This window comes from Eublepharis macularius, chromosome 8 (assembly GCF_028583425.1).
Source record: "Eublepharis macularius isolate TG4126 chromosome 8, MPM_Emac_v1.0, whole genome shotgun sequence".
Classification (NCBI taxonomy): domain Eukaryota; kingdom Metazoa; phylum Chordata; class Lepidosauria; order Squamata; family Eublepharidae; genus Eublepharis; species Eublepharis macularius.
In genome coordinates this window covers 65,464,558-65,478,663 of record NC_072797.1, presented here as the reverse complement: position 1 = coordinate 65,478,663, position 14,106 = coordinate 65,464,558, and the positions used below count along the sequence as shown (strand labels likewise).

At 41.5% G+C, this 14,106-nt stretch overlaps 1 protein-coding gene across 3 annotated transcripts in view; it reads left to right on the top strand.

Moving 5' to 3' along the window:
• Positions 1–12,509, top strand: part of FBXL17 (F-box and leucine rich repeat protein 17) — a 351,634-nt gene extending 339,125 nt beyond the window's left edge. For 2 of the 3 annotated variants that reach the window (XM_054986929.1, XM_054986928.1), the window contains one exon: positions 11,884–12,509. In XM_054986929.1, coding sequence (XP_054842904.1) covers positions 11,884–12,021 — 138 coding nt within the window. In that variant the 3' untranslated portion in view covers positions 12,022–12,509. The remainder of the gene's footprint in view (positions 1–11,883) is intronic. The other variant, XM_054986930.1, reaches the window with a different exon arrangement.
• The last annotated feature ends 1,597 nt before the right edge of the window (positions 12,510–14,106 follow it).

Genomic DNA, 14,106 nt, shown 5'->3' with positions numbered 1-14,106 from the left:
ACATCTTGGGTGCTCCCAAAGCAGTTTCCAGTTTCTGGGTGGGATATGGTCTTCGTCCATGATCCTGTACTGCAGTACTTTTCTACTAGTCAGTGTCCACTGAATCATATAGATTCAATTTGTAGCATCTTAATAAGGTCAAGACTAACAATTTTGCAGCCTTTTTCTACAGGAGTGTTCCTGTGTAACGCTGCACTGGTAGTAGCATTCCTCAAAGAGTGAGCTGGTATTCCACAAGGAACTTCTGCAAAGAGAGTTTTTAGGAGTTTCGATAGTGTATGTTTTGCTATTTGCGTTTTCTTCCCCAAACTGAGATGAGATATATTTAAGAACAGTAAGACTGACTTTCTAATTTGCACTATTTGGAGCAGAGGCCTTGAGCCTCCTTCTGACATCTAGGTTGTATCAGAGCCTCTCCCTCGTCTATTTAGGGTACAGGTAGAAATATGGTAGCCTTATCTCTTGCAAACTATGGAGTTTGGAATACGCTTTTGGAAGACAGTACGAGGCATCACCTTACTATTGGGAAAGATATGGAGTTCAGGTCTGACTAAATCTTCTGGCAGATGTGAACATAATAAGGAAGATAGTCTTCCTTCTCAGCCTTCTCAGGGGAACATACTTGACCAGTTCAAATGGATGCTTGGTCAGGGCTGTGTAAAATATCTACTGAGTGAGGGCTTCCCAATAAGAGTTGTAAATTCTGAGCATAAACTGTTTTCTGAATGCTAGGAGAGTGTTGGCCACCTCTCAGAAATATCTCCATCTTAGGAAGGTGTTCCTTTCTATTCCCACACGGTTCAGCAGAGTAAGTCTAAATGAGAGAGCCAAATTGGTCCCTGCTGTAACTTGACCGAAGAGGTCAGTGGGATGAAAGGTGGAAATATCACCATCTGTTGGAGGGTGGAAAGGCATGGTCTGTTACTGGTAAGGGTAGTAATACATAGAGGAGGTATAATAGCCACTGCAATGTCAGGGCATCTGCTTGTGAGTAGAACAAATCTTGTCATCTACCCTGGTAGCTGATGGCTGTGTTGGGGCGCACACAGGTTCATGAGGTGTTGTGAAGCGCAATGTTATGAGATGTTTCTTAAGGGACTATTCCCCTGTTGTCCCCTCAGCCAGTCTGCCTGGGCATTGGATATGCCTTTGATGTGTACAGTTCTGATTGAAGCTAGGTGACCATCCTCCCAGGTAAGTATCCTTGCTGCCACCTGTGTCACTTCAAGGTCTTGAATCCCCCCTGCTTGTTTATATATATTTTGTCTGCAACCTTGTCCATACGGATCTCTGAACTGGAACAGGGCCAGACAAATTGCTCCCCTTTCTACATCATTGATAGGAAGACATGCTGATTCTTACACCTGTAAATATTGGTTGTTCTCGAGGGATCATGAATCTTTTGCTTTGCATTGGGTTGGTGACCATGGCTCAGATGGGTTTTGATCTGAAGTGGTATCTGAATGGGAAGATCTGTCTTCTCCACAATCTGCTGTTAATGAGATCTAAGAAAGGTCTGAAGTGGTCTTGCCTATAGACGACCCCAAAGGTATTGCATTGTAGGTAGCAACTAGCAAACCCATCAGTTTCAGCAGTGTTGTGAGAAGTGATTTTGCACTCTGATGACAGTCTCAGTCCACAGTTTGGTCTTCCTGACCTTTTCTTTGGTGAGGGATAGAAAAAACCCTTTTGGTGACTGATCTAACCCAGGTGTTCAAGCTTGTAGGAACTGAATGGTGAACTGAGTGTTGTGGTGAGATTTTCTCTTGAACCAATCAGGAGATCATCTGGGTACAAGTGAACATGAATACCCCGTCTCTGAAACGTATGATTGGGTTGATCATGAATTTTGTGAATACTCTTGGTGTGATGGACAGGCCAAAACAGGATGGCTCAGAACTGCCAATTTTTTTTAATTTTTTTTTAAACATAAAATCTTAGATATTGCTGATGGGCTGTCAGAATTGGTACATGGAGGTATGTCTCTGTGAGATCTGTAGATGTCGTGTGTTCTTCTGATTGATTAGTCACTGTGACTGAGCACAGAGTCTGCATTCAGAAGTCATATAATTTGATAAATTGGTTAAAAAAAAACTTGAGGTCTAATAACACCCTCCAGTCCCTATTCTTTTTAGGGACTGAGAAGAAGATTGAGCAGACCCCTTTCTGGAGGGGTCTTCCATGCACCTTTCAAATTGCATGGAATAGCCTTGTGAGACTATTTGTAAGGCCTGCCTGTCAACCTAAGTTTGATGGGTAAAGAGTAGTTGGCCTCTCACGGGACAGCTAGCAAGTTCTGTCTTAGAGATCTGGGTATTAAGGTTGATCTCTTTCCCCGTGTGGAGAACTGGCTGTTTGATCTTGGGAAAAGGTAAGCATTATCCCCACAATACAGCTGGAGAGCTGGGACTGAGAGGACTGATTTATTCAAGGCAATGTGGCAAGTTCATGGCAGCAGTGAGAATTGAACCTGCAGAGTACTGCATCACTGTTCAGTTACTTAACCACTATACTACAAGTGCGGTCTTGAAAAGACCCCCCTTATTAAAGGGCTGCCTAGATTAACCTCAGGATGGCCATTTGGAATCTTGTCTGGACCTTAGTAGTGTGTGTTATGAATAAAAGGCTGAGGGCCAATGGATCTCCTCTCAGATTGATTGAGTGTTTTTGGCAACACATTCTTCTGTCCTATGTCTCAATCTAGATCTTTCCCAGGGCACCCCCAAATAGCTTGTCTTGCTGAAAGAGGTAAGCCAGGACGATATTTTTAGAGTGTGAATCTGCTGGCCATGCTCTTACTCAAGCGTGCCAGCTTGTCACTGCTGTCAAGACCATAATCCTACAAGAAAAAGGTAAATGTATCCAGGATGATGTCTGTCTTGAAGGTATTGGCCCTTACATTTCTGTTTGCCCCTTCAATGGGGGCAGCTATTGTTGTACAGGAGGAGTTGGATCAATTTCCAGATCCATACTCCCGACCCTCTTGAGGCAATTGAGACAATAGCTGTAGCCTTAATAGCCATGGTCCCGGCCTCGTGAGCTCTTGTTAGCATGGCCTCTCTCCTCTTGTCTAAGTGGTCTCTGACTGATCCTTACCCATCTTCTGACCAGAGCCCAGATGACTGAAGTGTAGCCACTGGAGGTTCCATCGCAGGTACCTGCAACAACTCATAGCAAAGCAAGGTAGTGAGTACAGTTGTTTTGTTTTGGGACCAGGTTTGGAGATTATTAATTGGCTTACGGTTTAGACCACTCAGCCTTGAACCTTCTCCACAAATATTCTGGAAATGGGAGGACCTTTTCTGAGGAACCTTCACTAGGAAGCGACTCATTTTCCTGGGTTGGATTTGGTATTCCCAGTCTAAGGGTCCTACTCCCCCAATGCTAATTTTTACAGCTCTTAGGCTGAGAATGTCTTAGGTAGTAAATACTGGTAGACCTCAGATTCTGACAGCTGGGCTGACTGTTCTGGTAGGGATATTTCTTCCTTTTCCACATCTGAAGGAATTCATCCTTCTCCCTGCCGTTACAAACTCTATCTGAGGGTGATTCCCCTGCTCCGTGGGGATCCCTGACTGATAAATGTTACAAACAGCCTTATTCTGACTCAGACCATCGGTCAGTGTTATCTCCTCAGACTGGCAGCAGGACACCAGGGTCTCAGGAAGAGGTTTTTCCCCTCATCTACCTAATCTCTTAAACTGGAGTTAATGTAGAACAAACCTGGATCTTTTGCATACAAAGCAGAAGCTCTTCCACAGAGCTACAGCCTTACTCATGGAGGGAGGAGAAGGCAGACACCACACCACTATTTCCTCTCTCCTGGTTAGTCTTAAGAGTTAAAAGGTTCAAAGACACCGGCAAAATTGCGCCCTTTATACATTACCCATCTGACAGGGAAAGGCAGGGCTAGATCCTGTTGTAAAAGCAGGGCTAAATCCAAAGGGGAAAGGCCTGCTGTAAAATCTCCAGCCAGGATATTGGCATGGGCACATTCACATGGTACCAGGGCTGAGGAGATTCCTGGAATCTAAGGTGCTTCTGACTGGTAAAGTAACAGGATTTCCTCCCTCACAGCCAGTCTAATTGCTGACAGGAATTCTGGAGGTATAACACGCTCGGGGGAACACTTACGTGGCCCTCCTGGGCTTGTTGGCTAGAGCTCTGGGTGTCTAGATTATGTTTCAGCCATGTTTCTCCTGCCAGGAGATTGGCAAGCGTGTTGCGTTGTTTCCCGCCAAAATTGAGCTCCACCAGGTGGCACTGTTCTCAGCTGGCTGGCTGAGGCACACTGTTTTAACAAGCTCCCTCTGTGGAAGATGGGGCTGTTGAGAGGCCTGCGTCTCTTCCAAGGCCATTTCCTTACCGGGGAACCCATACAGCCTCAGAGGCATGCTGGTGCCGGCTGGGCCTGTTCCCGCCATCGGTAGGACGGCACTCCATGGGAACAGCCCATATTCTCCTTGCCAGGGAACCCATACAGCCTCAGAGGCATGCTGGTGCTGGCTGGGCCTGTTCCCGCCACCGGTAGGATGGCTCTCTGTGGGAACAGCCCAAATTCTTCTCCATGAAGCTTTCCTCAGAGTCCGATGACTCTCTAGAGACCATCTCGTCCTTTTCTTTTCTTTCTTTGGCAAGAGCAGTAAAAGAAGAGGAAATGGGAGGAGAGTAAGGTAATAAAGTAAGTTAAGGAGTAAGGTAAAGAATGATTTGAGGAAGAAAAAAGATAAATAAGGGATAGAAAAAAAGGCAACAGAGCTAGTCTGCTGCAGAACTGCTCTCCCTGGAGGCAGGAACAGAACTGAAGAGAGGGTGGTCCCACAGGCTAGCCAGGAAGAGGAAGAAAGTTCCTGCCTCCCTGATTGGATGGTGGGAATCACCCAAGATGTCCTCCGCCTCAGAGGGAGAACCCCCTTTCATTGTTTATAAAGTTTTCATATTTTTCTGTAACCTGAGGGGTCCCCCAGGTCTACAGAGGACCTTGTCTGAACTTGGCCCCACTCTTTCGATCTATCAGTTCACATTGGAACCAGGTCCAGCATTATTTCCTGACTCTTGCAAAATAGAAGCATTTCTGGGTAATGGCATTCTACTAACTTGGTTGCATTCCACATTAGTGTTGCTAGCCACCAGAAGATAAGCAAGTGCTATTTTGGACTGTAGCCCTGCCAGTTCCCAGCTAACTTCCTACCCTGTTATTTCAATGTAGGAATGGACCGTTCAGGAGCTGCTCAGCATGACAATAAGTGAAGTACTGGTTCTAAATTATATATTTTGACAAAAATACTGTATCAGTATTCTTGTCTTGCTAGGTGCATTCATTATCAGTCTGTTTCTGTTGTTTTTTTAAATCCATAATTTAAGTTGAATTTAAGTTGAAGCACATTGTTTGCCATAACATTCAGGGATGCAGATTTGCTATCTGTGTGTTATTCAACTAGTCCTGAGCCCCTGAGCTCTGAGGTAATCATTGAAACTCTGTGGAACATATCGGCCTTAGCAGATCAAGTGCATAGCACTTCATACAGAAAGTCTCCACAAACCTTCTATTGTGCTGTAGCTACAGGCAGGAATTATAATTGGACCACCTGAGAATGTTATTCGTTTATCTGTTAAGTTTTTTTTAAGTCAAACATTTGTTAAATATATAGTTTTTTAAAAAAAATAAGCAGAGAAAATAAGGTATAGAGGGCAGTGCATAAAACTGACTGGACTACTAATTTCAAATAAAGGAAGGGCGGGTGGTGTGTAAATGGTCTACAATGCAAAGGAATTTTGAAGGTTGAGTTTAGGGTATATATCTCTGTATGTAGAAAATATATTTTATGTGAAGCCTTTCAATATACAAAGAATTCATGAATATATTGTGATGATTAGAATCAAATGATATCAGGAGAGTTTAGAATCCCTGTTTTTGGGAAGGAACAAATTTCACATGTGCCTGCATTTGGACCACACAGCATATTAACAATGAGATCCTAAGGAGAGTTTACTACAGTAAGTCTGCTTAGGATTTTACTGTAAGTTTGATTCAAGGCTTCCCAAACAAGAAAGCTTTCAGTTGTGCATTCTGCACAAGGAGAGTGTAAAAGGGAGCACATGAGCACATCAGACTATATTTGTGATTGTTGTAAACATGCAGAAATCTTCATCTGCTGGTAGAAGATAACAACAGAAGGGGACAGATGAGTGTCCCTAGGGAGGTTCCTGAGTTTTGGTGCTACAATCAAGAAGGCCCTCTCTTTGGTTGCCACCCACCTACTCTTAGGTGGTGTAGGCACCCAAAACATGCCCTTGAAAGATGACTGCAGTGATAATATAGGAAGAAGACAGTCCTCAGATATGTTGGTCCCAAGCCATATAGGGCTTTAAAGGTTAATACCAGCACTTGAATTTTGCCTGGAAAAATATAAGAAGCCAGTATAGAATATGTTTCCTACACAATTCCAGTCAATATCCTGGCTGCAGCATCCTGAACCAATTGAAGTTTGCAAACACTTTTCAAGAGTAGGACCATGTAGAGCTCATTACAGAAATCTAATCTAGATGTAATCAGGGTATATACCACAGTGACCAGATGTCTCCTGCCTAGGAAAGGACACAGCAGGCTAACCAGTTATAGTTGGTAAACAGAACTAGCTACAGCTGTCCAAGAGCACCCCCAAACTATAGATCTGTGCTTTCAAGTGGAGTGCAAACCCATCCAGAATGGGTTACACCTTAAATGCTGGGTTAGACCTTCTGCTCACCAATAGCACTTCTGTCTTGTTGGCATTCAGTTGATTATCCTGCATCCACTTTACACACTGGTTCAGGGTTTCTACAGCCTCCTTGGTATCAGCCAGAAGTACAAGCAGATGGTACAAGGGTCATACAAACAGATGGTAGACTTCAGCCTCCAAGAAAGCTGTTCACATGCTCAGACTGAATGAGCTGAAAAGTATCCCAAACAGCTGGCAAGTTAGCACCCTGGCACTATCAGTTAACGTAGAGTCCAAGGCCAGGTACAGATGCAAGGGATCTTATTTGCAAAGCTTTGAACAAAACAGCCACAGCAGACCAATAAGGAGTCCACCTCCTTGTGCAGGACACATTCCAACAGGCCTTTGACCATTTGGAACAGCTCCACTGACCTGTTCTGTGCAGAAACAGTAGTGGCAAGGAAATGTTTCTTTTCCACCATCATTGTCACACAATAAACTTTAAAATGATGAGCTTTTACCTGTGTCTTATTGGATTTATTCCAAGTCTTCTTCCACAGTTGCTCTAGCTGTCTCCCTTGTCTTTTCATCACCCACAGCCCCTCAGTAAACCAAGGGGCTACCTGGACTCTAACTCTTGAGAGACGGAACCTGGGAGCTACTGTGCTAACTGCCCAAGTCATTTCCTCAATCCACAGGTCAACTAGGGCATCAACAGAAGGACCACCAATATCAACAGGGAAAAAACCCTAGAGCGGTCAGAAAGCCATTTGGATCAAACTGACTCCAGGGCAAATCATTTTAATAGATCTCCCAGCACTACAGAGTCTTGGTATCCTTGTAAGTCTAAGCCTAAGCAAATAGAGATTTGTCCATGGCAAAGGAATCATCACTATCTCCAGACAAATAGCCAAATTTTGTCACTATTTGGTCAAATTCCATCGTAGGAAGTACTAAATACTGAGTTTTCTTATGCATTGTGAAATATATCTATTTTTATATGCCTTTTAAACACTTTAAAAATTAAGTGTATCCTTCACACCCTTTTCCTTTTTATATTGTTACTAACTGCTATATAGGTTGTTATGGATGTATTATTACAATTATGGGCTTTGACCGTAAATAAATATCAATCAGTCATCGCATTTTTTGATGGATATCACATTTCAGAAATATGTATATATATGTTACATGTAGAGGATTTCCAGTTCTGTGAGTATATGAATCAGCCCATGCTTGTACTTTGATGGCGGTTGTTATATGAACTATGTAGATTAACCGCTTGTACAAAACTGTATATTTAAATAACATATATAAGAGTTGTAGTACAGTAGTAAGATTTTAATTATTTACTTATTTATTTATAGTCATCCTTTCTCACTGAGACTCAAGGCAGATTACATAGTGTGAGATTAGTACAATCAATATCAAGGACATTTCCATAAACAATGCTACAGGGTAAATAAATACAGGCTTACAAAGACATAGCAAGAATCCAATACAGAGGTGATGAAATGCTGAAACAGAGCATAAGTAATTCTAGGACTGACGTTAGACAACATATAACTTGCCCAGTAGGATCATACTTGAAGCATAGGTAGCACATAGAAGCATATACTTAAAGCAACGTAAGGCAACATAGAGGTGAGGTCTATGGTCCCTAACTCATTAGTGAAGCATCTGAGACCCCGTCCTTACAGCCCCCTCCCTACAATACAGTCTTGCTATCTGAGTAAAAAGCCCTTTTGAATAATTCAATTTTGCATCATTTGCAGAAAGCCCGGAGAGTGGGGGCTTTCCTGACCTCTTCAGGCAGGCCATTCCACAGGGTAGGGACCACCACAGAGAATGCACATGTATGGTATGGGAAGCTGTTGATTTCACCCATGTGAAGGGTGGCACCTGCAGTAGACCCTTTTCAGATTAGCGAAGCTGTCATGGAGGAACATAGGGAGAGGCGGTCCCATGAAGAGTTTTGTATGTGATAACCAATACCTTGAACTGAGCATGTAACTAATAGGTAGCCAATTGAGTGATTGCAGAATGAAAGTGATATTCATGCTCCTTCTCTTTCCTGATAACAGCTAAGCTGTAGTGTTTTGCATCAATTGGAGTCTCTTAGTTAACTTAGACAGGAGACCTATGTATAGTGCATTACAATAGTCAAGTTTTGATGTTACCATTGCATGGATCCAGGTGACCAGGTGGGTCAGGTCGAGGTAGGAAGCCATCTTCCAGGCTAGAGTGGGTGTCATCTGCATATTGATTACATCCCACTCCATAGCTGCAAATGAGTTCTCCTAAAGGCTTTACATAGAGATTGAATAAACATGAGAGAGAAGATTTTGCTCTGTGGAACCCCGCAAGATAGTTCCCATTCTGGAGATAGCTGATCTCTGATGGCAATCTTTTGAGTCCATTCCATGAGAAACGGCTAAAAGCAGTCCAAGACATATACCAAGACATATCCTTTGATGCCCACTTCTGCCTCTGAACACCTCAACAGGATGGCATGGTCTAGTGTGCTAATGGCTACAGATAGATCCAGGAGGAGCAATAAGGAGGCATGTCCTTTATCTATATTCAGTTGGAGATCATCCACTAAAGCTACTAGTGCCATCTCTGTCTCATATGAGAGAGACAATATTTGTTTTCTTACCTCATTAGGTGGGTATTGTAGCCCCAAAAATGCTTGTTGTAAATGAGGTAAGGAAACAAATCAACAGGGCCAGGCTTGTACCCAGAAACAGCCTGCTGCAGGACAAACCTAAAGGAACTAACAACAGAACACCACTGATTGTCACCGTTCCAAGCCAACGTATCATCAGCGATCTATCAGTTATAGTTCCCATCCAACATATCATCAGTGATCTATCACTTATAGTTCTCATCCAAAGTATCATCAGTGATCTACAGCCCATCCTGGAAAATGATGCCTCTCTCTCACAAGCCCTGGGTGGAAGATCTGTCCTTGCCTACAGATAGCCCCCCAACCTTAAACGACTTCTCACTAACAACCATGAATTGGCTAGCAGAGTCACCAACACAGGTAACAGACCCAGATGCCAACTCTGCCCTCATATCTACCCAGGAAATATGATTATAGGACCCAGTGGTGTCAACTACACTATCTCTGGCTGTTACAGCTGCTCATCCTCCAATGTGGTATATGCCCTCATATGCCAACAATGTCCATCTGCTCTGTACATTGGACAAACCAGCCAACCTCTGCACAAAAGAATTAATGGACACAAATCTGACATTAAAAATGGCAACATCCAGAAACCAGTGGGAGAACACGTCAGTCTACCAGGACATTCCATCAAGGGCTTAAAGTTCAACAGAAACCTTTCAAAAACAAAATCCAACAGGAAGCTACTGAATTGGAATTCATATGTAAATTTGACTCAGTCAGACTTGGATTGAATAGAGACTATGAATGGTTATCTCATTATCAGAAGAAAAACTGATCTCATTATCAGAAGCAACTGATTTGCATCTACTCCCCCCTTCCCTCACCACCTATATATATATATATATGGCTACTTTCTTCATACCCTCTTTGATAAAATTTTATTGGATGGGTTAACATACAATCAAATTAAAAGCAGCTACATTTCTTTTCAGTTCCCATAAGTATATGTTCCCCACCCCCTCCCCTCCCCCTTTTCAATGTTGACTTCCAACAGCACTCCGACCCCCGTTTTCTGATCATATTTCTACGCTATAATTATTAGTCTGTTACTATTGGTAAAGATCTAAAATATATCTTATCTTATTTAATATACTTCAAAAGACCACAGTTGTCCCCACTTTCTTCATACCCTCCATGCATCTGATGAAGAGAACTGTGGTTCTCGAAAGCTTATGCTACAGTAAAGTCTTAAAGGTGCTACTGGACTCTTTGCCATTTTGCTACTACAGACTAACACGGCTAACTCCTCAGGATCTATTACATTACCTCAGTAATCCTTCCAATAACTGTATATAGGGCCTGTATGACCATCCATGTATGGGGTGGGTGGGCGAGATCCTCCTGGTGCTACTTTCCTGTAAGCAAAACTTCTGGTCAGTATTTAAAATGTGATTTACTGACGTGTGTTAGCTATTCTGAAGAACTTGTACCATTACAGAATTCATTGTGATTTATTAAAAGGCCATTGCTGCTTTTCAAGGCACCTTTGGTGTTGCTGTAATGTAGTTGTTTACAAAAGTGTTTAGAGCTTGCAGGGTCTCTGAGTACTTGGAAAACAAGTAAAACCCATTTTCTGTCCAAGTTGCTCTTCAGTTGACAAATCTCCCAATGAAGATTGAGTGTTTCTATTATCAAAGCAGAAGAACTGTAGATTAAACCCGTCATTTATCCCTGTCATAAAATGCAATCACTGTTCATTCTCTGCACTGCCTAGCACAATTGCATCAGTTGGGAGCTGGAGCGGGGTGATAGTAGATAGATATTTAAGAAGCATTTGTTGTGCTTAAAAATGTTCTTCCAAGAAGGATTTCAAGGAAAGCAAATACGTATTTGCAGCAAGAATAGAAAGTTGTTGCTGTGGTTATTGGGCTTGTTATCTCATATTAGTTTGAACATTGGGCACAAAAAAAGTAAATACAAAGTGAGCAATTGTAAAACTGGTATGCTGTCAGATTAGGTCGTTGACTATTTAAATTAAATATTGATGTTTTTTTAAATGTTCAATAAAGATTCCAAAGAAAGCTACCTAAAAGTTACGGTTCTTAGGTTAATCTTTTATTTATCTAAAGGATGATGGAAGTTGTCTGCTTCTGTGATATGAACTACAATCAGCTTAAAAATAATTGACAAATTAATCTCCTCACAACACAGAAGTTGTAAAGGTGTTAGGTTTAATTAGGCCTGAATGGTTGCTTTGTGTGATCAAGGAATAAAGGTGGTATCTCTGGTTAAGGTCTAGCAGGGATATTCCTGACCTGCTGGGCTTGTACATTCTAATTATTGATTTCTACCATGTCGGCTGTTGCCATCATTGAAAGATGGGGGGAAAAACCTGCCTCCAGAGCCATCTTGAAGATATGGTTGTAAAAACTCTTTTACCAATAAATGTGTTCTTGCTAACATCTAAAAAACTATGCCACTTTCCACTTGCATCAGGTTATGTTTTGCTTAAGCAATGTAAATGACAGATTTTTTCTTTGCCTGTAGGTAAATGAAGTGACTGTAGAACAACTAGTGCAGCGGCATCCACACATAACTTTTAGTACTGTACTACAAGACTGCAAGAGGACCTTGGAACGGGCATACCAGATGGGTTGGACACCCAACATGTCCACTGCTTCTTAACTCATTACATGATATTAATTTCTGCAGTCAGCAGATTTGAACTGAACAATGTTTGTCAACCTAAACCTCTGCAGGTGTCTAAGCAGTTACTGAGGGCTTGCAGTTTTTCTTGATGCAATATACATTTAAGTTTACATAAAATGGAAACACTATTTGTTTTTTTAAAACTATGTGTTGATGAATGAAAAAGTTGTTTAAAAAAGCATTCTACTTTTTCTGTATGCATAAATCCAATGTTAAAAAGCCTTTGGCATCTTTCTTGAAGTGGGTTCCTGCTAGTTCTGTGGGTAGTTTCAGCTATGTAATATATGGCCTTTTTATATATCTTCCTTTGCTTTAGCTGTTCGTATTGATTTGTAAGTGTAACTACTTTTCCTGAGCTCTGTTTAGAGTCTATAAAGCTATTGAGGCTACCCACATGAGTGTTTTGAGATGTACAGTTATGAAATCTCAATTAACTGTGATTAAAAAATATATAACATTTTGATAATTACGTCGTTATTTTGAGTAGACTCCTTAATAAATAATGGACACAAATAGTTATTTATGTGGACAATCCTGCTGATTTTTTATTAGTGCTCCCAAAAGTGCTATTTGTGTCCTATAGTTGCTTCATATCTTGTGTTTTCCATTAATTTTACAGAAGTTTTGGAAATAGATATTTTTCACAGATTATGCCATTGACTAGATTCCTACATATTCATACCTTCTTGTTAGTATAATATTTGTAATAATATTGCTTTCAATTTAATCTTCCACAGTTTCTGCTATACATTAGACTTGAAAATTGCTTTCGTGAAAAACCATGAGTTAGATCTTATGAATAAGCTCTTCCGTATCTTCTTCTTCCTCAGCCTTTTGACCATGATAGTCCCACAGTCTACAGCACTGGTGTTTTAGAAGTCAGTGGGCTGTTGGAGGAAGGACAATACAATACAAATTTCCCTCTGTGAGTTAGATGGGATTGGATCCAGCCAACTTTTTCAATCAATTTCACATAATGCTCCTCCTTATTACACCCCCCATTCCACATGGTTTCTGTCTATGCAGGTGCCATGATTCCCTGCATAGCATAGTAGCCAAAGGAATCCCTCTCATCTTTTTTTAGGGAAATACTGGATGGAACCAACCCATGGGTTCTAGAATCCAGCACAGTGCCTTGAATTCAGAGTGCCATTCCATGAAGAGAATGCGTATCAATTTGTACACTGTACAAATTATACTTGGTTTCTGCCAAGTTCCTCTTTTCCTCTAGTCCCATATCATAGTAAGTCCTCAGAGTTTCTCAAACTTCAAGAGTGGTTTTTGGGGTGCATAAGGCTGTTTTGGGAATGGGTGTGTGTGCGTGCATGTGTATCTATGTACTGCTTATTAAAATAACTATTGAACTATTAAAATAATTATTAAAGTAAATTTCTACTGATAAATTCCTCCATGCAATCACATATGCCAGTTGACAACTATATAAAGAAAACTTAGTGTAAATTTTGTGGTACACATGGTGAACCAATAGCTCTTTCCCATATTTCCGCTGCAGTTTTTCAGAAAATATCTCCTTTTGGCCATTTTTCAGCCAGTTTCCAAAGAGCTGGTTCACCATGTTCACATTAAGCTTTCTTCATGCTGCCAGATACCTGGATGAATATATCAGAGTAAACTGGTCCTTTATGAAAGTTTCTTTTCTGTCATTACCACATACTACCAACTTTTGAATTAAAGCACAGAAAATTGTAAGATAATGTTAGCTAAGCAAGAATATGGCTGATAGTGAAGACCTGTGACCACCTGACATACCGCCACCCACCATAAACCTCTCTCCACAGATTTGGGGGCTTCACAAGCAGTTAAGGGCAATCACAACCCACCACCTGTCTAACCTCTATTTTTAGGCAGAGAGACTTGACCCAAGTCCACATTGGGTCCCCTCCTTTTTCCAGAGGATCCACCAGACAGGCAGCCAGTTGTCCTATATTTACTTCCCCTCACTCAGCTACTGCTTAGGGCTATTGGGGAAAGGAAACGCAAGAGTTAACTTTCTCTAATACACTACCATTTATTGTAACAGCCCATTTGTCCTGACCAGAG